Source organism: Coniophora puteana (genome assembly GCF_000271625.1).
Source record: "Coniophora puteana RWD-64-598 SS2 unplaced genomic scaffold CONPUscaffold_1, whole genome shotgun sequence".
Taxonomy (NCBI): Eukaryota; Fungi; Basidiomycota; class Agaricomycetes; order Boletales; family Coniophoraceae; genus Coniophora; species Coniophora puteana.
The window spans coordinates 1,507,021-1,533,487 of NW_006913053.1; the positions used below are offsets into that span (position 1 = coordinate 1,507,021).

The following is a 26,467-nucleotide window of genomic DNA, read 5'->3' on the forward strand; positions in this document are numbered from 1 at the left end:
ACTACGTCCACCAAGGTTCAGCCTACTACTACCTCGGATGGAAAAGATTCTAGCCAAGGCTCCGGCAAGAGTCAGCCCATTGCGACAAGCACGTCCTCGGCCATTGGATCAAAGAATACTGACGTTGCCGGAGGTAACAACGATAATGACGACGGTGACGACGGTGATGATTGCGAGTGATTTCAGCATGTTGAGAAACCATCTTCTTGACGTAGAAGTAGTCTGCCGGGCAGACTCTTCGTTTCTTTCATGTTGGGTATTTTGGTATCGGGATGTCGATTGGGTAATCTTGGGCTTCTTGTAGATCTCATGCTTGTAGCAAATAGCACCATCCACGTACCATTGTACTTCTAAGCAATTGCATATCAAATATACAACCATCCTGTCAGACGGCGCAACAAGTGGTTCGAAGATCGGACGTTCGGGCCGTTTGAAGTTGTTTGGCAAAGGCTTTAGATCCAAACAAATGCCGATCACAGACGCTAAAAATAACTGTTGGAGCAACCGTACAAAGTTGCTGGCACTTTCTTGAACCTGTGGCAATCTTATCGGCAGATCTTGCATAGTATGTGATCTTGACCATGACTCGTCTCAACTGCCCTGAACAATCTCACTCTTGAACACTCAATATTTAAGACAAGCCATATGGCTCCACCCAAGTCCTTCGTTCTCCGTGTCCCCGCGACATCAGCCAACATCGGCCCAGGCTTTGACGTCGTCGGTCTCTCGCTCTCGCTGTACCTCACTCTGACCGTCAAGTTCGGCGAACCCTCGAATGGTCTTGTCAAGATCACGTACTCGGGTGAAGGCGCCGACGAAGTCCCGCTCAACCCATACAAGAACCTGACGACCCGTGTCGCGCTATACGTCCTCCGGTGCAACGGCGTGCACACCTTCCCGTCCTCTCTACTCTCTATCCACGCACACAACGAGATCCCGTTCGGCCGCGGGCTCGGCTCATCGGGCGCCGCTGTCATCGCGGGTGTCCTCCTCGGCGACGCGCTCGGCGAGCTACGCCTCTCGCGCGCGCGCATGCTCGACTTCGCGCTGATGGTCGAGCGCCACCCCGACAACGTCACCGCCGCGCTCGTCGGCGGCTTCGTCGGCTCCTACCTGCGCGAGCTCGATCCGCAGGCGACGGAAGCGGCGCAGGTTCCTCTCGCCGAGGTTCTGCCCGAGTACCCACCCGATGCCGGCGAGGACTGGGGCCTTAACCCGCCAGTGCCGCCGTTGGGGATCGGCCACTATGTGCGGTTTAAGTGGGATCCATCGATCAAGGCTGTTGCAATCATCCCCCGTTTTGAGCTGAGCACGGCAAAGGCTCGTGAGGTCCTACCTGAGCAGTACTCTCGCAAGGACGTGGTAAGTAGCACTTATGCTCTAGAAAGTAATATTTCAAACAACAAGATCTAGATTTTCAATATGCAGCGTCTAGCTGTCCTCACCACTGCCTTAGGTCAGTCTCCTCCGGACCCCGAGCTCATTTACGAGGCAATGAAAGATCGCGTACATCAACCGTATCGCAAGGGCCTGGTCAGTAATACAATCTGCCATGGTCTTCTTACGCTGACTCCCTATAGATCCCTGGTCTTCCCGCCGTAACATCCAGATTGACCCCTGAATCGCATCCAGGCTTGCTTGGTATTTGCCTGTCAGGGGCAGGTCCCACAATTCTCGCACTGGCAACGCATAACTTTGAAGCAATCGCAGAGGGTGCTCGTGCGATTTTCAAAGAGGAATCGATAGAGGTTGATTGGAAAACCCTCGAGGTGGTGGGCGGAAGTGCCGTTGAATACCACAGTTGAAGACGAGTCACTTCAAGCCGGGGCGCTAGCGGTTTGAGATAATCCAAAATCCAATTCGTCAGAGTCATAGAGATCATTACGCGTGTAGACAAAGTAAAAGAGTGATATAGTAATAAATTATTCCGATGGTATCATTCGGCGTCTATCCTCGTGCAGTCAGACAAACAGCCCGCATTGCAACCAATGCAGCATCTCCGTCGTCGAAGGGAAGGTCGACACTGAACATCACGTCGCTTCGATCGTTGTTGAGATAGACCGGAAGGGTGACTAGCCCAGTCTTGTCTTCAGGCGTCTCGGGGTCTATCTGGACCCATCGGATTTGCGAAGGGTTCAGTCTCACAGACTGTCCGTCATTCAAGCCCAGTTTGCGAAGCTCGACATTCCACGAGGCACCTTCGAGACTGAGGCCTGCCAACGAGATGAGTATTGATTGAGATGTTATGAACACAAGCGTACCATCAATCATGAATGCCTCGGGGTTCTTGACCTCGCCAATTTCGAGGCGAAGGTGAAGTGTCTCAAGACTCCAGCGTTTGCGATGGGCCACAGCTTGGCGGGTGGCAGTAATATAGGCCTCTGGGAAGAAGAGTCCTCCAAGCCACACCTCAACATGAGGCAGGTTTTGTTGCATGGTCACAATCTCTTCTAGTTGTGCAAGGCGACGCGAGAGGTCAGGGATACACTCTGAGACTGACATGACCTTGGGCACTTTGTACTTTCTCCAGTGGTTTGGTATCGTGCCCTTCGTCAGTGAACTCATCAGAGTACGAAGATGGTTGGTTTGCTTGAGTTCGCCTTCGCAAACTTTGATGACGCTCTCCAGGTCCTTCCGGACTTGGCCCAAGAGTTTCTGACCAATCGTCCCTTCACGGGAGAAGAATCGGTACAGAGGATCCGATTTCTCCGACGCTTGCTTCGGAAGAACGTTGAGTTTCTACAAGAAACAATCAGACTAGGGTCAAGATAGATGATGTAACAGCGCACCGATGGCAGCTGTGCCAACCACTCGCGAGACCGTTCAAAGAGTTGACGCATCCAAGCTGGCTGTTGTACACCCTGGCCTTTCGAGGGACCGCTCGCACCAACTTCATCGTCATCGTCCGATAGCATGCGCATCTTACGTAGTTTGCCGAGCAGCTCATTACCTGTAGGTGGCAAGGATGAATATGATAAAACGGAAACTCAAAGGATTAGGTCGCTTACCTTGTGCAATGGCAATGACGCGCTCCGCCGTGGGTGGAAGACTGAGCCATGAAGGCGGCTCCCGATCAGGTAGTTTTCGCACCCAATCCAGGAAGTGTTCAACTTTAGTTCCATCAGGCCCTTCAAGAACGGTTCCATCAACACTCGGTACAAGGCTGAAGTCGACGTTATAAGCCATGGGGGTAAAGAGCTTGTCAACGAAGGAGTCAAGAATGCGTTGGTCGAACTCGCTGTCGACTCTTCCTCCGTAAACTGACTGCTTGATTAGGGTTCTGAGAGCATCCCAAGGTATCGTCGCAGGGTCGACGTTTGCACGCCCTTTAGCGACCGAGTTGAGCCAGGTGTCAATCGTTCCAAATGCTGATGCCATGTCCGAGTCGTTAAAGTCATACATCTTGCTCCATCCGAGAGGCACATAACGTAGACGTTCCTGGACGACAGCGTGGAACCAGGCGAGCAGGAAGTACAGCCGTGACTTCTCTGCGGGACCTTGTGATAAGCGCATAGGAGCAATGGACCGCAAGGAATCCAGCAAGTTGGCTTTGATACCTGGCGGCGGCTCATTCATGATCAGGCGAGATTGACGCAGAATATTGACAGGGATGGATGGATTTGCTTCCATTGTTAGGAACAAACGGAAGTTCCTATGAGGATTGAGTGTCTGAAGCTTCTTCTCGAGCTGACCAAGCCAGGTTGGAGCAAGGTGAACATTCTTCAAGAGTACCCATGTGCCTTGTCTTGCAGCCGCAGCAATTGCCTGGTCCGCCAGTGCGAAACCTTCCTGAGAACCCATTGCGACCGATGCCGAACGGACATTGTTGGTCTGTATGAGGTTCTCCACGCGGTAACTGGCATCATATCCGGTGACTGAGACGAGACCCACAGGTGTAGCAGGCGGCACTTCGTCGTTGACCATAGCTCCGAGATCCAGAGCTGCAGACAACTCGTCGTGGAAGACAGAGCGGACCAACAAAGCAGTCGCCTGCAGAAGTCGGTCTGGTCGTAGGCACTTAATTATAAGCATAGCGCGGATAGCTTCCACAGCGGCTGGTAAAGAACGAATAAGCCTCCTTTCCATATAGCAAATGTTTTATGACTCACGTGTGCTGGGATCCCAAGGCATTGGAACACTTGTCTCTGGCGTCTCGGACTGGATGAACGGTGCCCATTCCTCTGGGCGTTCCATGACATGGTTCAACACCGGCTTGAAGATGCTGTTCTTCGCGTAGTGCTCCAACGTGACCATTTGATCATCGCTTAGCACAGGAGACTTCTGAGTCGGGATAAGGCCGGGTGTAACACCTTGACCAGCCTCCAAGAGGTACTCAAGTTCATCGGCGATCTCTTCGACACCCCTGAGCTTGACTTGCGACAACAAAACAGCTAGCATCACGTGGTCGCGATAGAAAAGAGCACGAGAAGTCCTCTTGAATACGACGACAAACAGGTCACTGAGCAAAATCTCCCGACGGCGATGATGATCAGTGACGCCAGCCAAGTTGGGGTTGTGGTGTAGGACATAGTCGAAGATGTCCAAAAAGAAGCGAAGGGAGAATTGATAGAAGTGATTGACGAGGTTGAGCTGTTCAAGGATGAAGAAAACTGCGCTGCAAGCTTGGGCCAGAGGAAGATACTCGGCAGTCACTTCCTCGACTTCTCTCATCACAACGTCAGTCTCTTCGACTTTACGAGTGATCTCTGCTGCCTCCCGCTTCAACGTTTCCAAGGTACTGATGACCTTGTCGTCGTCGAGAATGTTGCCAGTGGATTCATTCAAGGCCTGCAACAGCAGTTTCTCCAAAGTTCGAAGACGGAGACGGAATTCTCCCTGGGCTTTCATTAAGTCGGTTCTCTTCCTCTCCGTATCCGGGCGTTCGACCTTGAGTACTTGGTCGAGTGACTGACTTTGTAGACTGCTGCGGGTCATAGTGAAGTTGACGAACGTTACTCGACTGCAAACATCGGGCGAGAACTCAACCGAAGGGTCGCGAGTCGACAAGAACATCGTGAAGGATGGTGAGAAATCGATGTCTTGATTGCCAAGTCTGATGAGAACACGACCACCCGTCCTCCGGATCTCCTTGTTCAAAACAGCGTTCAGGATAGGATCGAGATTCTCTACATCCTGAATGAGCAGTGGGTTTCCGAAACGCAGAGCACTCTCCAGAACTTTGAGGAAAGCTTCGTCAAGGAAACTTGTTACAGCGATTTTTCTATCTTTGTATTCATTGAGAAGGAAAGTCGTAGCCTGGCCAGTAGGGTCGATGATGAGTGGGTACCGGTTGAACCTCTTCAGCATGATTGCATTCTCCGTGGTGAGGTTGTCAGCGGGTAGCGACTTGGATTGCCAACTGAGACGATCGTCGGCAGTGGAGAGGTACTCGGTGAGTGATAACTCTGACTTGAACTTGACGTTCGCTTCAGAAAGGTGGCCGGACCAGTCTTGCCACATGACTTCTCTGTAGTGTTGGTCGAAGAAACCACCATACGCCAAGAAAGCAGCCGAAAGTAAGACGTCTCCGACAATGGTGCTCATTTCAGCGTCGAAGGTGCGGCTGCCATCTTCCCAACGACCCTTCTCGGATGATAGACTCTCCAAAAGTTTCATGCTACGATCAACTTTGTTCTGGACACGCTCCATTTCGGATTTGATGGCTTGAGTTTCACTGATCAAGAGAGCGTACTCGTCCTTGTATGTGGCGATCTTGGACTCAAGCTCGGAGATCATGGTGATGATTTGTGATGCCTGCTTCTTGGTAGTGTCTGCTTGGTCCTCCAAAGACTGCACTTCATTTCGGAGGGGTTCGATCTTGTCCAAAATTTCAGAGAACCGGACTTGGGCCAAAGCCCATTTGACGAGAGGACCGCAAGCCTTACTGGCACGTTGTACCATCTCGAAATTGTATGATGGCCGACTCAAAAATTCTCTCTTCATCAAGTCACGCAGTGGTTTGGTCATCTGGGCGTTGGTGTCGAAGTTGACGATTCGCTGGATGAAGTCATCCCTGCGAATGATGCCCTGCACTGTGCGCCAACTGTCGATTTTGTGACCGAGAATCGTGCAAACGGATTCCATGGCAAGCTTGACGGCTTCCGGGGGATTGGCCATAGCACGGACTTCTTGCAAGTGTTGTTTCTTGATGTTACCGACAGCAGCCTGGGCTTCAAGGACAGCTGGCTCAGCATCCGCCAAGTCGGCCATGACAACCTCCTTGCGCTGGGCTATATGCTTGTCTTGCTCAACAAGAGCAGCTTGAATCTCAATAGATGCAGCTTTCTTCTGCTCGGCCTCTTGTTGATCAGACACCATGCGCTTGAGTTTCTCGTTCGCCTCGGCGTCTTTGGCTTGTAGTTGTGTTCTCTTGATGGCGAGACTCTTGCGCAGCTCCTCTACCTGCGTCACCGTATCTTTGAGCTTGTCAAGCCCGACGTGCAAGTGGCGTTGTTGTTCTTCGAGCTCCTCACGTTTCTCATTGTAGAGCTTGACATAGTGGTTGATACTAGGAACGAATGGTCAGAAGGCTGATAAATGCCCATGATCTCCCACTCACAAGTCAAGATAATGTCTAGGCGTGACATAGTTGTATCGGCCTTGGCGACGACTGAGCCGCTGGTTGATAGCGTGGAGGGATGAGTGGACATATACAAGAGCGTTGACCACGGCATTGCGATGTGATGGTGGCAAGGAAAGCTCCCGGTATGCGATAGGGAAGTGGTCGGGAGGCGAGTATGAAGGCAAGTCGAGGTCGAGAGTATGCGTGAACTCCATACCGACCTGGTAGAATGCCTGATCTGACCAGTCTCCAAACCAGTCGAGCACACATCTGTTGAACAAAGCGGGAGATGTTGCAGCTCGCGAAGCCAGGCCGTTCTCTGGAGGGTTCATCGTGAAGACGACATGAAGGTTCTTTGCTACTTGTTGGGTGAACCAGCGGTATAATTCCTCATGCGAGTCCAGCATCAGGCCATCTCGCTGAGAGCCTTCTTTACAAGCGGTCATCAATGCAGCATGCTCGTCACCCTCGAACAGACCAGGAACCTCAGCGTTAGCCAAGAGCGTGTTCATCCTTTCTAGGAAACCAGAGTCGAGGACATTTGACTCGTCCATGATGAAACATATCTTTTCGCCTTTGGTACCTGCACGGCGCAAGACGGTACGCAGGTCCTCATCGAAGTCATCACCAGTATACTTGTTAGACACCTTGATTTGGAAGATGCTTAGACCGTTGAGCCAAGCAACGAACCTCGACAACGTCGTCTAGGTGCCAAGGTCAGCACGTAAATAGAGGCTGATGTATCATTAACTTACCTTTCCACTACCGCTGACACCGATCAACAGCAAGTGACCCTGAACTTGACGGAACACACGGTCGATACGCAGAACGTGATCGAGGACATCGTTGAAGAGAACCAGCGGGACGTCGAGCTCTTCTTCGTAGAACACCTTGAGACGTGCCTTGGTATACTCCCGAAGCTCCTCCCGGTCGACTGGGATATAATTCTTGGATGTCCAGTTGGAGAACAGTATGGGACGTTTGAGGGATTCCTCTTGGTTGATAGTGGGGAAGTTCTCCATCGCTGCATTGTTGATATGTTCGTCGGTCCATTGTCTTTCCTCCTCCGTGACCAGACGGTCCTGGAAGAGACGGAGGGCTTCATGTGCCCAGACACGAACAAGACCTTCCACAGAAAGGATCTCGAGTGGCCTGATTGCCTCATAGATACCACGAACCCAACGCGTAAGCTCACGAGGACTGTATACATAGTGAGCCTGAATGTCGGCTGTGAATCGCTTCTGAGAGTCAAGATAGAAGGCAACCATAGCGTCTGTCAAAGGCTCCGCGTAGGCGCGGAGTGTAGGGACAACTTTCAGGAGAGCGCGACTGTATGTTCCGTAGATCTGCTTCAAAGACAATTCGCCAGGGTAATCGACCATCACAAGAGGGGCATGACGCAAGAACCTATGGCTAAGAGGCACACGACCAGGATCAGTTGGAGGATTGCAAGCGCCGACAAATTGGATGCGCTCGAGAGTGACCCAGGCCATATCGCTGGAGCGCCAATACCCGCCGCATTCCACCAGCTGTCGCAAAAACGAGATAACCCGCTGCGTGCCGTACTTGTCCTGAGCTGGCAGGTTGATCTCATCACAGAACACGACAAGCCAGCGACCAATTTGCACTGGTGCAAGGATAACACCATTAGGAGTCTTGCGGTACTCGCAGTACTGCTCGAAAGTCTTGAGGATGAGCTCTGGCGTGGTGGCACTGGAGAAGTTCAGACCAACAACCTCCATGTCTGGCAGCTTCCGGAGGGCACTGAAGAGAGTCATAGTCTTGCCCGAACCAGGAGGACCACAAAGCATGAGAGGCTTGTGCTCGGAAAGCCATGAGTATAGGACTTCTTCATGGCGAACCGTGTCCATGGTAGGAACAACGATATCAGAAGCGGTGACGGATTGTGCCTCTATCTCGATGACAGGAACTTTGGATTGCCAAGCCACCCATTCACCGTTGGCGATTTGAACATCATAGTCAATGAGGGATGCACCAGGGCCCAAGGGAGGAAGATCAATCCCAGTCTGTTTGCAGAGGAATTCGCCCATTTGAGCGCGCAAGTCGAGCTTCGCGTCACCTGAAAACGCCCAGATGATGCTAACTAGGAGACGCTTGGTGACGTATTGTTCCACCCGTTCAGCCGATAGTGGGAAATCAGTGTGTTGCATGTTGTACTCGATAATGTTGCGAGCAGTCTTGTTCAGCAGGGAGAACAGAGTCTCCAAAGCGCGAGCCGCCGTGAAGTCCATGATGTGCTCGATGGATTCTGCATAAGAGAGGGCAGAGCTGACCAGTTCACCATCTGCGAAGTAACGCTCCAAGTTAGACGCAATCTGCTTCTGTGTCTCGAGGTGGGCAGAAGTCGCTTCGGAGGCATCGGCACGACGGCCGAGAACGTCAGCGGCATCTTCATCGCTGGCATCCAAGGGAACAGTAGATAAGGTGGAGAGGTAGTGCTGGTAGACCATGGCCGGGTCGATGACATCCTCGCTGAACCAGATCATACCGCAGCGACTGACGGTAGCCAATGTGGCATATCGGAGATGCTCAACCTCGAACATGATCCGTACGTTCGGAGGTAAGTTGAGACGTTCGCCGTTCGGGAGAGTCAGAAGCTTGTTATCGTCCAGTACACTGGAAAAGAGGTGTAAGAAAAGTTGGATCCACTTCTAACGTGACATACCTGTTCAAGTTCTCAACCCATTCAGGATCAACATCACCGTCAAAGATGATCCAGTGTCTCTTCCCACTCTCTCCACGGACGTCATCGACGATCTTGCGCAGTATGTGCGTGAATAGACCATCGTTCCACTCACGAGTCGTCTGATCGAGTGTACCGTACAGCGCGTCCTTGTGCATGGCCTTGGGGTCGATGACATATGCAATACCTTCGGTGCCGTCCAGTCGCTCAAGAGCAGCTAGCAGAACTTGCCAAGCGTTTGTCTTGCCGCTACCAGAAGAACCAACCATCATAAGACCGTGCTGAATCTTTTGGATCTGATAAAGCTGCAGGATCTTTGCAATCCATCGCTCGCCATCCACAAGACGGCGTTCAGCACAGACTTTGAGGATCTCCTCACGGAGAGCACCGAGGTCAACTGGCTCATATTCGGTTCCAGGGAACACGTCTGCTAGAAGGCTGATAGATCGTTAGTGTCTACTCCCCTTTGCCTTACTAGAAACCCACCTGGTAAGGAGAGGTACATCATCTGCGACAAGCTTAGGCACAATAGTCTCCGTGACACTCTGAATGACGATGATTTGTTCTGAGATGGTATCCGAGAGGCCCTCGGCTTCCGGTGCCTCCTCTTCAGAATCCCTCACAGCCTGTAGCCGCTCACGTTTCAGGATACCGGCACTAGCAAGCACAGCCTTGAGAGCACGGAGACCGAAGTCATAATGGGGCTGAGGAGAGAGCTGCTCGTCGCAAAGGTTAAAGAACGGAACAATCTTGGATGCGAGCGACTCCGCGGTACGGAAACCTTGCGAGAACAACATGACTTGAGCAATAAGCTCGCGATCGGGCCGCGTCATGGCCATACTGAAAGCCATGGTGGTCAATAATGCCCCAATGTAAATAGCACTAAACTTACGGTCGGAAAAGCTTCGTCAAGTTAGGAGGCAGCTGCGAACGACCAGCGTAGTTAGGGTTAGTCGTGATGAAGATACCGATATTCTTGTTAATCCTCAAGGTCTTGCCAACGAGTTCGATCTCGGTATTGGGGTTCTTCACCAATGAAGCGAGACCTTGCTGGATACTCTGGACTTGTTGGGAGACGGCGGAAAGAATACGTTCTTCAAGTCGGTTAAACTCGTCGAAACATCCCCAAGCACCGACTTGACAAAGACCGACGAAGATACGACCCATGGCTTGGAAGTCGAATGTCTCATCACAACAGAATACAAGCACGAAGCGGCCCAGCTGGACTCCAAGTGCCTTGACGGACTCGGTTTTGCCTGACCGATTGTCAGCAAAGTGGTTGCAAACCAAAAACTGAAATACATTACCAGTACCGGCAGGACCGAAGGGAGATCCTCCAAGCTGACTGTCGAGTGCTTGCGTGAGGGTAAGGTACACGCGGTCGGTGAGTGGTGTCTGAACGAGTCGATCGGGAACACCAAGGTACTCCCAACCATAGGGGAAGGTAGCATCCGCGACGCGAACGGCGAGGCGATCAAGCGGCTGTTCGATGGCATTGTCCAAGTAGTATCGCATCTGAGACAACCAAACGAAAGCCTTCGAGTCGACGATGTTCTGCTGAATGAGAGCACGAGTGACGTCTCGCTGATGGACGAGTTCCGTAATGAGGTGTTCACACTTGCGACGAGTGACAGGTGAGAGCTCTTGCAACACAATGTCGGCAAGGAGATCAAGGGCTTGGCTGACAGTCTCAAGAGGACCAGTTGGCGTCTGACGTTCTGCAAAACTCGCTTCTACTGAAGTGGTCCAAGCGACCTGAATGACCAGCGTCACCAGCTGAGCGGGGTATTTCTCCAGCCACGCCATGAGTTGATCCTTTGGCAATCCCGACGACAGACCGTAGAACATCTGTAGTTCAGACACAGCTTCGCAAAGCAGCTCAGCCAACGAGACCCGCATAGTCGCCTCCAGTTTCGCGAGCCAGTCATTAATCTTGGGATACTCTTTGAGCGAGATAGGGGTATTGAACTTGACTTCTTCACCCTCGCGGGAAGCCATTCCTTGAATCTCGGTCAAACCCTCATCGAGCCTGATAGTGGAGATACCAGCAAACATCTTCTTGAGATGCTTCATGATACGAAGGATGTCCTTGCTGTTACCGATGATTTCCAGCAAGTCTTCGTCACCAACGAAGTAGAAGCGGGGGAAGGAAGAACGTTCCCGCTCCAAGTACTCTCCAAGAGCTTTCTGAATCTTGTTGAGCAAATCAGCAAGCCGTTCCAAGCTTTTCTGAATGCCTTGGATGTTCATCACGTCGATCACAAAGGGAGACTTGTAGACTTTCTTCATGACCGTGAGGAATTCAGAATTGATGTTTTGGAAGCGCGCACTCTCCACAGGCAGCAGGTGCTTGATGTCCGCACTTCCAGAGAAGATACCTTCCAGGTAGACCCACTGCCTCTGCACATCGATCCATACATCTAGCCAATTGTTAGTCAGGTGCAGAGCATATACGAGTTAGCTTACCGAAGAGGACGTGAATCCTGTTTAGCTTCTCTTCCCAAGAGCTGGCCTCCTCCTCGAAGACTACACGGGTTCAGCGACTGGTGGTCGTGGGTTAAGCAAAGCGTACCTTTGTAGTATGGAGAAAGCTTCATGGCCGTAAGCGAGTTCAGATTCTCACTGCATTTGTTGAATAGGTCATCCCATCCTCTGTAGCATACGGTCAGCCTCATAGCGAGAAAGTTACACGAACAGCGACAAACCTGATGAGACGGCATTTGTTCTGGTAGTTCACCAACTCGAGCGTATAGTTAGACCAGACCTCCTTCACCTGCTTAATGTACTCCTCGAGCGCCATCTAAAGCGCACGGGTGAGAAGATGTCGTTCAATCATGACGAAATACAACTCACCTCTCCCTGTGCTTGTATAATGACCTCTCGAATCAAACTCTCATTCTTCTTCAGATCCAAGTCATAGACGTGGCCCAAGGTCATCCTACCAACATCGCGTCAGCATTCTCCTTTTGTAAAGAGCACAGGCAAACGTACAACGTCAAACTAATTGCCGCGGGCAACCGCAAGTTCTTGAAAAGCTGCTTCCAATGCCTATCCTTGAGAGCCTCCGACTTGAGATCCGACACCACCGAATTCGACTTCAACAGCCCACGCAGCTGGTCCTGAACATACTCGAACGCAGCGTACTGCCGCATCCGCGTCGGCATCTCCTTGGTCGACGTCAACAACCCGTCAATCTGCTGCCTCAGCTTCCGCGGCTGCACCGTCGCCCACGAGAGCTCGCGCAGCTCGTTGATCTGGCTCCAGACGCCCGAGAGCGCGGTCCAGACCGCCTTGAGGTCGCGGAGCTCCTCGAACACGGGCTCGAGGCGCGTGTGCCGGGTGAGCTCGAGGTCGAGCGCCTCCTTGGCGCGGCACACGAGGTCGTACTCCTCCTGCACGCGGGTGAGCTTCCCCTCGAAGACGTTGATCGTGTTCATGGCCGTGTCCGCGCGCATGTTGCCCTGCACGGGGCGCGTCTGCTCCCACTCGTTCAGGATATCGTTGATCTTGTTCTCCACGATCTTGTCCTCCGCGACAATCTTGAGCTGCAGCCCAGCTTCATAGCGCAGAAGTGCCGTGTCAGCGACGGCCAGAAATCACGCGGCCAGAGCCCTGCAAGGCGAAACGCACCGAGCTGCTCCTGGATCGAGTCGTTCTTCCGCTTCAGAATCTCATTAAATGCGCTCCACTCCCCCTTCAGTTGATCGCTGTACAGCCAGTCGTCCGGAAATTGGTATCGAAAGCGCTCGAGCGTCTTCTCGCCATTGGCACAGAGCTCTATCATCGGTCCCCATGTCTTCGTCTTGCGCTTTAGGTCCTGGACGAAAGTGATAAACGTGACCGCTTGCGCGGTCGAGGAGTTCGGCGAGCCAAACGCCTATTAAATGTATTTATCAGCTACCCAGAACTCATAATGCGATGTTGGGATAACTCACCTCCATCTTGGTCGTCGCTCGAACGGTCGCGCTGCCGACGCGTTCATGCACTCTCCCTTGAAAATCGGCTTATGTAAGCCACGTGGTGATTACCTCTTCAGGCGACCTGATCCTGGTGCAGACAGCGTGCTCTCCTCCTAGTGCAAGCACTCCACTCACGGACCCCACTCAACGTGACAACATCTGCCCAACATGTCTAATCGTCAGCAGAGGGTGATGGTTCAGCCCATCGTACGTCAATTAACGCGCCTTCCCTACTCTAAAACTGACTCGTGGCCCTTCATAGAACGTCATCTTCAAAAATCTCCAGCAAGTGAGTGGTCTTCCCCTTGTATAATCCGTCCGTTCGACTAATACATTACAGAGATCAAAAGTCGTGATTTGGCTGTATGACAACGTCGAAATGCGTATCGAGGGTCGCATCATCGTGCGTCTGCCTTGCTGTATCTACAACTGGGACATATGCTGACGCGTGTTGCTCGGTTCATCCGTGCCAGGGCTTTGACGAATTCATGAACGTCGTGATAGATGAAGCGGCCGAGGTGTTTGTCAAAGACGCGAAACCCCGACGAGAACTTGGTGTGTACTTCGACTCTCTCACTCTTACTTTGCTCATGTCGCATCAGGTCGGATACTGCTCAAGGGCGACAACATCACCCTTATTCAACAAGCTTCGTAAACTGCCCGATTACGCTACCATATATTCCTCTCTTACACGCCCATCAAGCGTAAAAATGTGCTGTAAACGTCGTACATGCTGAAAATGCACATGCTAATCTAATGCAGACCCCTCGCGGTTACAACCCCGATGCAATCGCAACGCCATCTGGATGGTCATAAGTTATAAATGGGAAGTAGACGCGTGAGTGTTAGCGACTGTCGACAGAGCGGGCATTCGGCCTAGTACGCCCTGGAAGTCAGCTAAAGACCAAAGCTCGCATATCATTGATCGCACCTTCTCTCTACCCCACCCAACAATACACGACCAACAAAACAAATGCCCGCATTCCGTCGCACAGCTATCCGTCCGCTCCTCCAAGCAAAGTGTGCACGACCGACCCGCTCTAATACCCGACGGGACAGACGCAATATCGAGAACCGTGTTTACGTCCTCCTCAGCCGGCTTCGCGGGCTGCGACTCGGGGTCGGGCGCATTGAGCATGGCCGAGACGAGCTGTCCGTCTACGAACGTCGCTTTCCTGTCGTCGATGGCCATCTTGCCCTCTGCGGTCCGCTGACGTGCCTCTGTCTTGCTCCGCAAATGAGAGATGAGCCGATAGATGAGCCGCGCTGCGATGAGAATCCCAAGCAGCGAGTATGAAGGCGGCCGTGCGTTCGGGTTCTCTGGTATCGAGGACAGCTACGACTGGCGATCAGCCTTATGCTTCGTCTTCGAGGAGAACCAGAGCTCACTCACATGACGAACACCAAGCACCCTCTTGGACAGGTCATAGTATGTGCCTCGGAGGTAAAAGATTGCCAAGTTCACCTCCGTAGCCATTTCAAGGTAAAACGGCAACGATCGAAGATACGTTGCGAGCGCAGGCGACCGTCTTTGGACCGCATTGAGATTCGAAGACCACCTTGAGAGTACATAGGACGGCAAGGTGGGCACGAGGACAAGTGCGGCCCTGATGAGCGGCGAAGGCAGTTTGTTGTTCGAAGCAGAGCGTGCCCATATGTCAGTGTACTCTTCTCCCAACGTCTGAATAGCTGCATGCATGCACACAGTCAGCACAGCAACCCGTGAGTGCAGAAGAAGCGCGCACACCTCGTCCAGAGGTCATTCCATAATACAGCGCCTTGACAACAAATTCAACCTCCTTGTCCCAGCGCGTCAACCAGCGTGTACCTGCAAGGGCCCACGATGAGCGCTACATACCCCCAAAATTCATTCTGCGCAAGTCTCACCCAGCCACGAGCGCACCACGCCCTCGGCCTGCTCTCTCAGCGAAGCAACATGGTACAAATCCCTCTGATGCGCGCGAACTGCACTTTACCTTCAGCTACCTCAAACAACGAACACTAGTGCATTGGATACATACTGATCTGCGCCTGACGGGCGGCGGGGAGTGAGGGTACGGAAGGAGAAGGCATGACGTGCCGGCGGGAACGAACGCCGACCGCGCCAACTCCGCGTCACGCGCAACTTCCAAGTCCTAGCTACTAATTACTAGTACTTGGCCGTAACTTCATCGACACCCCTCACCTCCTGCCGTCCTCGCAACCCCCAGCATGCCCGTTCCCGCAGCAAGACATCCCCAGGCTCAGGAGCCCTCCGTCTGGCAGAAGCGTGCGTACAGCTCCTGCCCTCGTTACCACCAGCGTTGCACATACTAACACATGGTCCGCTCGCGACAGTCAAGTCAGGCTACCCTCGTGTGTGTCCGTGAATCCAGCGTACTGACCCCAAATTTCCCCAGGATGGGCGCCATGATGGGCACCGGTGTCGGTCTCACCATCGGCTTCATCTTTGGTTCCTACACCATTCTGAGGTACGAATCTCAAGCTCTGCTTTGCCCAACACCGCGCTGAAATTTTGCTCTGCCCCCCAGAGGAGGCGCAGGCCCTCGCGGCGCCCTGTCCACCCTCTCACAGTACATGCTCAGCAGTGCTGCCACCTTCGGCTTCTTCCTCTCAGTCGGCTCGGTACGTCTCCCCTCCCAAACCGCTCGTGCGAAAGAAAAAATACAGACTTCACGTTCCTTCACCCAGGTCATTCGCAACGACGCGCTTCTCCCCCCTCACATGCAGGCCGCACAACTCCAGCTCCTCCCTCCGATCACGCGCTCCAAAGCCGAAGGCGCCATGCTCATGCGTTCACGCTGGAATGCTGAAAAAGCACGCGTCGAGGCGAGCCCCGTCCCGTCGTGAATTACCATCCCCGAGCTACTAGTACTGTCAATCTAATGCTAATGCCAATGTACACGGCCCGGATCATTACTCCATCCTCTACTCTACTAGCATAAACCCGTCAAATACATGCTGATTCCCTTCGTCTCAGACGAAAGAAATCCCGAGGCATATGATGCATATGTGTGTGACATAATGTCGTCAATGGAGCTTCATATGACCTCTGGTGGTGGGAATCATGAACCCAAGTCAAGGGTGCGACGGTCATCCTAAGTACATGAGGCAGGGTTCTTCGAGCGTATGTCTGCAACTCACCGCCAGGGATAGAACCGGTGCTATCGTACGACTGAAGTCACCTGCACCCAGAGCTTCTTGACCTTCCCAAACTTGGTTTTATGTACAGTGTACATGTTAACGGTTGTATGAGATGGGGATCGTGACAAACGGTACGGGCCGGATATTGTGGGGCGCTGAGGTGGCGAACGGCCGCACAACCGCTGAATCCACTGACACACCGTGACCTTCTCCCTCGCCTGACGCTTCTCCCTCGTTGGTGATGGTGGCAACGGAGATAACATGGGCGACCGCTGTGGCTCGTGCTCGTACATGATCGTGGGCGCGTCGACGAATTTGACGGATGGTGACGATCGTTTCTTGCTCCCCTTTTTCCTCACCGACGACATACACGGCTCGGTCTGGGAGAGGATGGAGCGGACGGGGGCGGTGCGGGTTTGTGCGGATGAACACGAGGTGGCGGACGATGTACTGTGTCGACGTGAATGCGTGTGGACTGGTGACAGTAAACCCTCCGAGCGTGCAAAACCGGATGGAGTGGGGCTTGGACATGAGGAGTTATTTATCGCGACATCAAAGAGGACACTCCTTGGTCTTGAGGGTGGAGCGTCAGGATCTGAGGACGCCTATACGTTATCGGCCGGAATTAAGATGCAGCAAGCGGTGGGATACAATCAAAGAACGCACAAACACAGCCTTGTGAAGTCTCTTGGACATGTCGTCAATGACTTTTCCTGAGTCCGAGTCCTAGGACGAGAGTTGGCCTTGTGAAGGATGTGTCCTATGTCTAATGCTTACGGAAATTTCGAGAAGAGTTTCTACCGACGAGAGGGCTAATATTGGTGCCTGGAGACGTAAAACATGAATTAACTCCGGAGATCGCAGTAGGGTTAGCGAGAGGTGAGTGATAACTCACGTTGACGAGGGTAGCAGAGTCGAGCCAGTCAAGAAAGATCTCGTCGTTTTCGACAATGAGCATGCTAGGATTCATCTCCGTAATCGAGGTTGAGATCGAGGCTCTGCTCTGAGTGAGAGGCCCGGGGGAGAGCAGAGGGGCGGGCGGAGCCGTCTGCGGAGAAACGGTGGTGGGTGGGGTGAAGAGCAGGGGAAGTGCGAGGAGAAGGAGAAGTTGGTGCTGGCCATGTTTGAATTTATCAGGGCGAGCGGGAACACGTGTAGTGTAGAAGCTGCGATAGAGTGATGCTGGCAGATCACCCGCACTGGCCCGCGCTGGTCACAAACCTGCAAGGCGGAAAACGCGTGTTCAGGCATCTCCGGCCAGATTCCCGGCTCCCACGTACGCTCTCTCCTCGGATAACCCAGGGCCTGTGGTCATGCATGTCATGTTGTCTATGTCTCCGGCTAGTGTTTCCGAACTCATAATTTGTATACCTCAAAACGCCGTGGACATCGGTACCATCCAGCGGGTACTCACTCGGCGCGTCCACGGAGGAATCATCAGGCCCTGAAAGGCGTCAGAGGCAGAAAATACGCAGATACACAGACAGGGATAGGGTGGTATTGATGGCCGGGGTCCGGATGCATAGGGCGGAAGGACAGGTACAGGTTAACATTAGACAGCTCTAGATTACGAAGGGTTTGTCGACGTGCATCCCGCTCCAAATACCCCTGGCAGACTCTTGGGAGCTTTCCACGACGCGGCCTCTCTTCAGATGAGTGATCTTGGCGCCGGACGAGTCCAGGAGAAGGTTTATTTTCTTCTCAATACCGTTGGGCTCAAAGCCGTTCAGTGGGATAACCTTGTCACGTCCACTGACTGAACGCCTCCTGAGTATACGTGACCAGACGCGACAGAGGCTTCAACGCACCATAAAAGCCCTGAGCCACTGGTTCCTGGCCATTCCGCTGCTTGACAACGAACTCGACGTGTGGGTTCTTCTTTGCTATCCGCTCGAGGTCATTGAGCAAAAAAGTGCGAGTGTTGGTGGAGGAGGGGAACCTTTGACAGAAAGAAAGGACTATCTTTCTGCACTGAGGGACGTATGAGGTGTATCCATTGGCTGGTGTCGAGCGCAGCGATGCCCTGAGCAGGTGCTTTGTTGAGCTGACAGCAGAGGCCATTGTGAGCGGCAGTGAAGACGGGTCCGAGGTGCGCGGAGTGGGAAATCGATGGGTATATTCGGTCGGAGAGTGAAAAAGTGAGGGGGGAATTGGGTCGGCGACAGAGGGGTGGGCAGTGTCGCTGTTAGGGCTGAGTGGGAGTTGAGTGAGGTCGGACACTCGACGCGGTCGACGCGGATTTCGTTTCGCCATATTCGACATTCCGTCAGCACGCGTCCACTCAATAGAACGCGTCCAACCACAGCACGCGCCCCTTTCCCCACCATGGCACGCGCAACCCGCTCCACCACAAACCAGCAGGAAAAGGACAAGCTCCCGACTACCCGCCCAACAAAGCAGACAAACAAAAAGCGCAAACGCACCTCGCTCCCCACAGACGAGGATCAGCCAGCCTCGAAGCAGCCCAAGAGCGAGAACGGCATCAAGTCCGAACAAGCCCAGGACCCAGAGGAACCCACACCAGCACCGGAACCCGAGTCGGACCAGAAACCTGCTTTATCATCCATCTCCTTTGCTGGCGATGACCCGATTGACCCCCTCGACGCCCAAAAGATTCTCGACGTCCTCGAATCGTACGTCGTTGCTCACTGTCATCCTCGCCCGGTCTCACTCGCAGCGCACCCAGCCTCGATGACCAAGGGTTGCTCGACCGAGTCTTTCCCTTGCCGTCCTTCGATCTTTCCGAACCATCCACATCCACATCACAGGCAGGCACCTGCTCACTACGCACCCTGCTGCGCGAGTCCTCTCAGCATCCCCTCAAAGTCTTGCACGTAAGTCACCGTCGTCACATTGTTAGCATGTCCCGATTCATCGCGTCATAGGCTGCCATATCGAGTCTCCTTCCCGAGTCCCACCAGCCTCGCTCTCAACCCTCGAAACAACTTCGCTTCTGCACGCTAGCCTTGTCCCTTCTCGACCAGGCCTCTTTCCGTGCGCTGCCCACCAACATCGACATTGATGTCATCCTCGGCGACGCCGTCCAGGAGAACGCCGAAGAGCCCGTCCAGGCGCTCGCCACCCGCACCCCCATCCCGGGCCAGAAGCGCAAGTATGCCCTCATGCAGCGCCTTCCCACCGGGAACTGGTGGACCTCTCTCAGCTCCGACTTCGCTCCCGACACAGAGAACATAAAAAAGATACAAACGATGAACGCCGAGCTAGTAGCCATCCTTCCGACGGCTTCGAGCGATATCCTGAAGCCCGAGCCAGTATCGGGTCTGCGTGCCTCGGACGCGAGTATACCTACGACGCTGGGCACGTATGTCCCCAAGAAGCCGCCAGGACTACGCTCAAAGCTCCCTGGTCCGAGAATGCTCAGTCGGGGGTCATTCTTGGATTACGGCCCCTTTTCCAGCTTCGCACCGTCGTTCGACCAGGACGGTGTTGAGATCGGCCAGACTGCGTACGGCGAAGTGCTCTGGGATAGACTTACGTCGGAAACTAAGTTCAAGCATCTGGAGTATGTCCACGAAGACGTCCAGGATATGGCGGTGGACCAGGAGGTATCGAGTGCAGAGACATCAGACACCGTTATCGATCCTGCATTGCTTGGGGATGCTTCTCAGAAAGTGGAGGAGTTGGACGGCATCCTGACACAAGACCAAATTAAGTCACTAAAGGTGATGCTGAACGATTTGGACCTCGAACAGTCTGTGCAAGACCTACTGGACAAGAATAGCAGAGCTTTGAGACGGCTAGAACAGCTTCAGGTGGAGCGCCTGAAGGAAGGGAACCCTCAGGTGCAGGAAGGGTCAGAAGAATGGGATATAGGTGAGCATTTTCATCATCGTAGTGTGAACCATCTCACAATCACTCTAGCCCAGGGAATCTTTGAATCGCTCGTTGTTTTGACCTCCCTCCGACCGCGTGCTGTAACAACTGAGGAACCTCCCCTGATACCACCCGCATCCACGCTCCACAAGCTCCAACGTACCCTCCCCAGCATGCCTGCCCAAGGATGGTACGGCTCATTACCAGCAGGACGCGCCAGCGCCCTGCGCGACGACTCGACACTCTACATCAAGTCCGACGCCACAGTCGTCCAACCCACACCAATCACCGTGCCATCCCAGACCAGCGCTACCCCCACTCCAACGAGCGCGACACCAAGCTACGCCTATTCATACTCCAACTACGCGACGCCCTACCGGCAGCAGGCCGCGTACCCCTACAAGCCCGGCCAAAACGCAGCGGCGTACTACCCGAACCAGCAATACGGCGCCGCAGCGCAGGGCCAGGGCGCAGCCGCCCAACCGTACTACGCCAACCAGCAGCAGTACAACCCGGCGCAGGGGCAGCACCAGCAGTACGGCTACTCTTCCTGGTACCAGTTCCAGCCGCAACCCGCACCTGGTGCTGTCGCAACGACGGCGGCGGCGGCGGCGGCGAAGGGCACAACCTCGGGGCGCGGTACACCACAACCCGGCACACCGCAACCAGGCGGCGCGCTGCCGACGAGTTATGCCGGGTTCTTCAACGCGGCGGCGGCAGCACAAGCAGGCCAGCAGCAACAGCAACAACAACAACGCGCGGTCGCAAACACCGTCCTGAACACGACGGCAGGCGCCAAGGCGTATCAGCCGTGGAGCGCGGGCGGGAACGCGCAGGGATACGCGGCGCCGACGATTCCTTCGCACCTGCGAAACTTCAGCACCGCACCGCAGACGCCTCAGACGCCGGGAGCCCCATACGGCGGGTACACGAACGGGTTCCACCAGCCGTACCAGGTGGTGACGCCGCAGACGCAGAGCTCATGATTATTGATGAATTGGACTACTAGGTGCACCTACATACACCCTTGCGATACACATCTTCACAATCTTATCTTCCACGCCCCCGGTGCATAATTCTTGTTTCTTTGAAGACTGACTACGTACACGTCCTTTTTAAATGTCGCTTCCGTACATTCCTTGCAGGAGAATACAAATGCTTGCATTTAATTAATCCACGAAACTCATCCATTCAAAGCTCCGATGATATACTGAGGCTTGCAATCCGATTCCGACAGTGTCCGCGTGCTGCTTTATAAGAATAATATATCCATGTATGTACCGAGGCGAGCATTGAAGAGATGCGAGGAATGCGAAGAAAAAACACACTGAAAAGATGTGTCGACAATTACCGCCCAGCAAAGCTAGCATAACTCGAGACGCGAATAGAACGTGCATGTTTGGCCCCCAGCGGAGCCACCTTCTTGACCATGTCCGAGGGAAGAGCAGGCAGAACCGAGGGCACGAAGGGTCCAGACGGCGGGGGCAGTGGAACATGCATCAGCGGCACCGAGTTTGCGGCAGGAGGATCCCGCGTGTCGCCCGAGCCGTCGCGCTGCGGCCTCCTCGGTGCCGGCCGGCCGATGTTCGCAAACAGCTCTTGCAGCGCGACACTCTGCCGCGTCTCCTCTATCCGGCCGTATTCGAGGGGCGAGTAGTACTGCAGGTGCCCGGGCTCCGGCTGGCTAGACTCGTCCGGCGTGTAGTGCGAGTAGCCTTGCAACGGCAGTGTGCCGAGGATGCCGCTGGGGTCATCCCAGGGTACTTCGTCCCCGTCAGCGTTCAGCCGTGCTAGATAGGTCCACGAATGGGCTGTCAGCGTTAGAAGAGAAGCGACAAGGTGGTGCACGCACGCCAGATGTTCCTGTTCCGAGGTCGTGACCGTCCCGCTGAATGAATGGCCTGGCGCATTCTCGATATCCTGTTCTGCTCGTCCTGGGTGAAAGTCGCGAACCGGCGGCGAGGAAGCCGTTCCGTAGTCTCGTTAGAAGCATGTTGTGTAAGACTCTGACGATCACCGTCGTTTCCACGAAGGAGGATGAGCCGTCGACTCGGGTGCGCAGCGATATCTTGAGTAAGCGCAAATGGAGGGCGAACCACAGGCTCCCCTGCTGGGTCAGACATCAAGAGCTCGTGGGGCGGCGGAAGAGACGTGCTCGTGTAGCTGATCTCAGTATCTACCCTGCTGCTAGACGGACGTAGGCTTTCGAATTCTTCGCGCATGCTTCTGCGAGCTCGAATACGCGCCAACGCCGACAGAGGATCTTCCCCTGCCGAGGGCTCGCTCTCAACTCGCGTCCGTGTGGTCCTCATCACCTCCACCTGCAGCACCGGGTTGGCGGCCGGGTCGCTAGGCAGCGGAGGTGAATAGTGGAAGACGCCTTCTTCGGTGCCCTGGCGTGCGTTCGTCCGCCCCGTACCTGCCCGCGATCGCGATTCAACTACGGCCCCCAGAGTCGTGTTCGGGTCGTCGCTTGACGTAGCGGCACCTATGTGCCGAAGCCTGAACCGCGCGATAGCGGACCTAGCCGGTGGGTTTGCGGGCGCAGGCCTGGGTGGCAAGAGAAGATCGGGCAACGGTGGCGAACGTGGACGCCCTCTAGTCGCCGCGGCCGGCGGGACCCTTGCGACCGACAGCGGCGCAGTCGACGTCGAGCCTGCACCTGGCTCTATACCGCGAGGGGCGTCGCTTTCCCGAACGCTACCTCGCCGGCGCTGCGTGTGCGTCTCGAAATCCTCGAGGCGTTGCCGCGCAGACGGCGAGATGATCGAGCGAAGCCGCTGTATCCTTCTCTCGATCTCTGCGTCCTCGGCACCCGCGAGCACAATGCCAGCATGCGACGGACCCATCCCTCCCGCAGCTTCCGAGTTCCCTGCTCCTATGCGCGCCCTTCCGATGCTCGCCGAGGTCGCATTTTCCGGTGCGCTCCTCGCGTTCCCGTCCGGTTCAATTTCCCATTGAAAGTCATCGGGAGGCGTGCCACTCGGAGGGGTGGGCATGGTACGACGCAGGTGCTCTATGCTGTCCCGTATTTGTCGTATGCGAAGGTAGGCTGCCTCGAGCGCGTCGATGGTAGCCTGAAAGTCGTGTGCTTGAGAGTTAGATAAACGCGGGCGGGTGGCTCGTACCGCGTGCTGGTCTTGTGGATTCATTCGCTCGCCTCTCTCAGATCTGTAGCTGGTTATAGCCACATGTCAAGTATGGAAAGGTCAAACATACCAAGCACGGCGTAAACGTCGCTGTGGTAGTTGGGGACAAGGCTGCTGAGGTCATGCGTCGCTGGTCCATTGCGCATTCAAAATGGACCAATTCCGGTCCGAGTCGTAATTGTGTGGGCTAACAAAAAGCTTACCGAAATCTAGAATGGCGCTCAGGGTAGTCCCCACACCCACCGCTTACTTTCTTATGAATGATAAGTAACAGTCTGAAAGAGAACGGTGTAGGTAAAATGCCCGAGTCAATGTATACATTTGTGTTGTCCTCAGGCACTCAAGCAGCCACGTTCCTAGCATGCCCACAATGAATTGTAAGTATCTACATATAGTCCGCCTTGCAATAGTTGAACTAGCCTGAATGTAAATTGTAGATGTGAATGAATGAAGTCCTCCTAAGATGAGTTCCAGATGCGTATAGTACAAATGAGCAGTGCGTGCACCACACCACTGTTGACTAGCTGAGAATGTAAGATACGAAAATATGGCGGCGTCTAGATTATAACCTGAAATCCTATCATGGCACAGCATCCGTGCTCTCCCGGGCTTCCACCACCTGCTTAGCGGGTCGTGGATCCTGGTAGGCATGTTGGACCTCCCGAAGGAATTTGGCGAGCAATGGGTCGGCGCCAGTGAAGGCAAACGCCAGCAAGATACAAATAATGATCAGAGCGGCGGTGATGGAACAGACGGCTGTCCACCCATATCTTGCTCGATCGTAAATCTGCGGTGAATGACATTAGTCTAAAAACATTGATGGCAAGGCACGTTTGGTCGCACCTGACCACCCATAACAGGTCCCACTGTCGGGTGGGCGTTAATACAGCAATGCAATGCTAGTCAGAGCAGTCTTTCTTACCTGCTGTTCCGAAGCCAAAGGCTAGATTGAAGGCGCCATAAACCTGTAACCCAAGCTCATATTAAGGAACTGTCTTGTTCATGATCTAACATGTCACTCACGTGAGCAACTGGCAAACGGAAGTGAGTTTAGAACACTCGAAATCACTGCAATCTAAACACTTACAGCCCATCCCCTTGATCTTTCGGGAAACTGCCGCAAGCTCGGCGGTAACTGGCGGAACTACGCCAGATACAAAGAAACCTGAAAGTGGGTCAGCAGGTGCAAAGCGAAACTGGCTCAACTAAAACTGACATTGGAGGGCGAGTGCCACCACGAAGAGAGGGAGACCTCGGTTCAGTGTAAGAAGGATCCACCAGGGTAAACAAAAGAGCAAGCAACCAGTAGTGAGCCATTCAGCGCCGCGACGATCATTGATAACTCCGGCCAATGGTGACGCTTAGAATGAAGTTTCTCAGTCCACGAGCAATGGACCCCTAGGAAATAGATGGGCTCACATATCAAAGCTGGGACAACCGCTGCCAGATAGACCAATCCCACTTTGTCCGAACCGAAATGGTACTTGTCTTGTAAATGCAATGGAAGCGAAGGTTCCTGCATGCTGTTCACAATACTGACGCACATTTCAGGCATCATACAGAAGGAGGTTGCGCGAGATCCTTACCCGTACACAAGCGCCATACCTAATGCAGCCATTGCCCGAGAGGATTGTGCCATTTTAGCAATGACTTGAAGGAGAGGGAGGGGCTTGTCGATCTCCTGGGCAAGCTTGTTCTGAGGGACTGCCGGTACTTCGGCATCCCTTAATAATTCAGGAGAATCCGCAATCTGACCACCATCGAGAGCACTAGATGTCTGAGGTGTCACACCATCTAATTGAAGCGGTGAGCTATGGCCCTCTGCATCTCCTCGGGGCACCATGGCAGCAGCAGGATCATATCCCCAGCGTAATGCGTCTTTCCGCTCAATGATGAGCAAGCGGAAGATGAGATCAACGACGGTGCATATCTCGCCGAAAATGAATGGACCATGGAACCCATAGTGCTTATAGAGTTCACCCCCTGCTGGAGAGCCAACAAGGAGGCTGCTATACGTGAGAAGTAATCTCGATGAACGTGCGAGAGAACATACCCCACAGAAAGTCCAGTGATGGCGAATCCAATCTGCCCTGAGCATGATCTGAATAAGTGTATCTGGTGAAGAACTAGACCACGCACTGCCAACCTGACTCTCGGGGGTGGTATCACAGCTGCAGGAATGTCAACAAGCCCCTGTACGCGCAGTAGTAAAGGACCGCACAGTAATGCCAACCCCACAATCCAGACCATGGACGAGCTTATGCCTTGAAGAACACGTGCAACAGCCATAACAGCGTAGCTTGGGGCTTCCATGAGCAGCACCTGAGAACCGAGAAGTGCGAACAGGCCAATAATGAGAGGATACTTTCGAGCCATATAGCGCTCCGAGAAAATAGCAATGGGTATAGTCGATACAACAAGCCCTGCAGACTATCATAGGGGTAAGCAAAGCCCCAACAGGAGCGAGGCAGGACGTACGTATGCACATAAGAGCCAACCTGTGAGAGCAGAGACTCCGTGGTAGCCAAGATGTTCAAGCTGGAAAGGCATGACAGGAATGATGATCGAGTAGACAAGAAGGTCGGTCGTTATCCCTGAGACAGTATATTAGGTGACTTCATAGGAGCTTGTGCAATGTACCAACCAAAACCAACCGCTGGGAGGACTGTAAGTCGAAAGAGTTGAACCGAACGAGAGAAGGTGCTTACCTATCGTGACAAACCAGACGGATGAACGCCATTTGAGACCCCAAGGCCTAGTAGGCTGCTTGGGCGGGAACATGGCCAACAAGGTGCAAGGAGTCTGATGGGCGTCTGGAGAGGGCGAGGAGTGAGTTCGGGAAAGGGGGCGGACTCCTTTTACATGTTCTTCGGATGATTCGATTCGGTCGGTTAAATAATCCTTAAATCTTGGTATGCGACCATATAATAGTATATAATTAGACAAGCGGGGCTATTTATGCGACGCAACGAGTCGCACCGGGATGTCGCACGCGTGGGTCATAGACACGTTGTCGTCGTCTTCTCCAGTCCCGTACGGTACTCGCGCAGTCGTCGCAATTGGCTGTGATCAACGCCTGGTGACCATCTTCGCGCGCAGGCTGATGTATGTACTC

The 26,467-nt window shown here is 53.8% G+C and overlaps 7 protein-coding genes across 7 annotated transcripts; 2 read left to right on the forward strand and 5 right to left on the reverse strand.

Moving 5' to 3' along the window:
* Window positions 1-636: 636 nt before the first annotated feature.
* Window positions 637-13,212, reverse strand: CONPUDRAFT_133816 (dynein heavy chain protein 1). The gene is made up of 20 exons (XM_007765018.1): window positions 13,202-13,212; window positions 12,897-13,143; window positions 12,258-12,822; window positions 12,120-12,204; window positions 11,972-12,066; window positions 11,839-11,918; window positions 11,733-11,792; window positions 10,574-11,686; window positions 10,159-10,522; window positions 9,753-10,106; window positions 9,249-9,704; window positions 7,318-9,199; window positions 6,560-7,266; window positions 4,110-6,508; window positions 3,009-4,055; window positions 2,790-2,950; window positions 2,262-2,739; window positions 1,581-2,213; window positions 1,414-1,533; window positions 637-1,362 (listed from the first exon to the last, which is right to left on the reverse strand). Exons 1-18 carry the CDS (start codon window positions 13,205-13,207, stop codon window positions 1,948-1,950), a joined length of 10,365 nt encoding a protein of 3,454 aa, XP_007763208.1. The 5' UTR covers window positions 13,208-13,212; the 3' UTR covers window positions 637-1,362; window positions 1,414-1,533; window positions 1,581-1,947.
* A 172-nt stretch (window positions 13,213-13,384) lies between these two features.
* Window positions 13,385-15,298, reverse strand: CONPUDRAFT_114617 (uncharacterized protein; the record flags this gene model as incomplete). Its single annotated transcript, XM_007765019.1, has 10 exons — window positions 13,385-13,432; window positions 13,488-13,514; window positions 13,566-13,628; window positions 13,699-13,780; window positions 13,828-14,101; window positions 14,157-14,561; window positions 14,619-14,914; window positions 14,973-15,053; window positions 15,113-15,190; window positions 15,247-15,298. The coding sequence occupies 6 exons, from the start codon at window positions 15,296-15,298 to the stop codon at window positions 14,036-14,038; spliced, it is 978 nt and encodes a 325-aa protein (XP_007763209.1). The 3' UTR covers window positions 13,385-13,432; window positions 13,488-13,514; window positions 13,566-13,628; window positions 13,699-13,780; window positions 13,828-14,035.
* Window positions 15,299-15,436: 138 nt separating this feature from the next.
* Window positions 15,437-16,039, forward strand: CONPUDRAFT_43126 (uncharacterized protein; the record flags this gene model as incomplete). The annotated part of the gene is made up of 4 exons (XM_007764205.1): window positions 15,437-15,498; window positions 15,625-15,696; window positions 15,757-15,850; window positions 15,917-16,039. Coding segments are annotated over 4 exons (351 nt in total), but the record flags the coding sequence as incomplete, so codon positions are not given.
* A 1,763-nt stretch (window positions 16,040-17,802) lies between these two features.
* On the reverse strand, window positions 17,803-18,447 carry CONPUDRAFT_133820 (mitochondrial ribosomal protein subunit L51). Its single transcript, XM_007765021.1, has 2 exons — window positions 18,178-18,447; window positions 17,803-18,125 (listed from the first exon to the last, which is right to left on the reverse strand). The coding sequence occupies exons 1-2, from the start codon at window positions 18,428-18,430 to the stop codon at window positions 17,932-17,934; spliced, it is 447 nt and encodes a 148-aa protein (XP_007763211.1). The 5' UTR covers window positions 18,431-18,447; the 3' UTR covers window positions 17,803-17,931.
* A 178-nt stretch (window positions 18,448-18,625) lies between these two features.
* Window positions 18,626-21,189, forward strand: CONPUDRAFT_140961 (uncharacterized protein; the record flags this gene model as incomplete). Its single annotated transcript, XM_007765022.1, has 4 exons — window positions 18,626-19,002; window positions 19,056-19,203; window positions 19,255-20,203; window positions 20,252-21,189. The coding sequence occupies exons 1-4, from the start codon at window positions 18,695-18,697 to the stop codon at window positions 21,187-21,189; spliced, it is 2,343 nt and encodes a 780-aa protein (XP_007763212.1). The 5' UTR covers window positions 18,626-18,694.
* A 361-nt stretch (window positions 21,190-21,550) lies between these two features.
* CONPUDRAFT_148473 (uncharacterized protein) lies at window positions 21,551-23,355 on the reverse strand (the record flags this gene model as incomplete). The annotated part of the gene is made up of 2 exons (XM_007765023.1): window positions 21,551-21,993; window positions 22,056-23,355. The coding sequence occupies 2 exons, from the start codon at window positions 23,353-23,355 to the stop codon at window positions 21,551-21,553; spliced, it is 1,743 nt and encodes a 580-aa protein (XP_007763213.1).
* Window positions 23,356-23,699: 344 nt separating this feature from the next.
* On the reverse strand, window positions 23,700-26,203 carry CONPUDRAFT_94784 (MFS general substrate transporter). The gene is made up of 14 exons (XM_007765024.1): window positions 26,061-26,203; window positions 25,997-26,008; window positions 25,831-25,946; window positions 25,574-25,782; window positions 25,492-25,523; window positions 25,406-25,442; window positions 24,939-25,358; window positions 24,772-24,887; window positions 24,569-24,712; window positions 24,440-24,517; window positions 24,376-24,383; window positions 24,275-24,317; window positions 24,196-24,218; window positions 23,700-24,139 (listed from the first exon to the last, which is right to left on the reverse strand). The coding sequence occupies exons 1-14, from the start codon at window positions 26,131-26,133 to the stop codon at window positions 23,933-23,935; spliced, it is 1,518 nt and encodes a 505-aa protein (XP_007763214.1). The 5' UTR covers window positions 26,134-26,203; the 3' UTR covers window positions 23,700-23,932.
* Window positions 26,204-26,467: the final 264 nt, after the last annotated feature.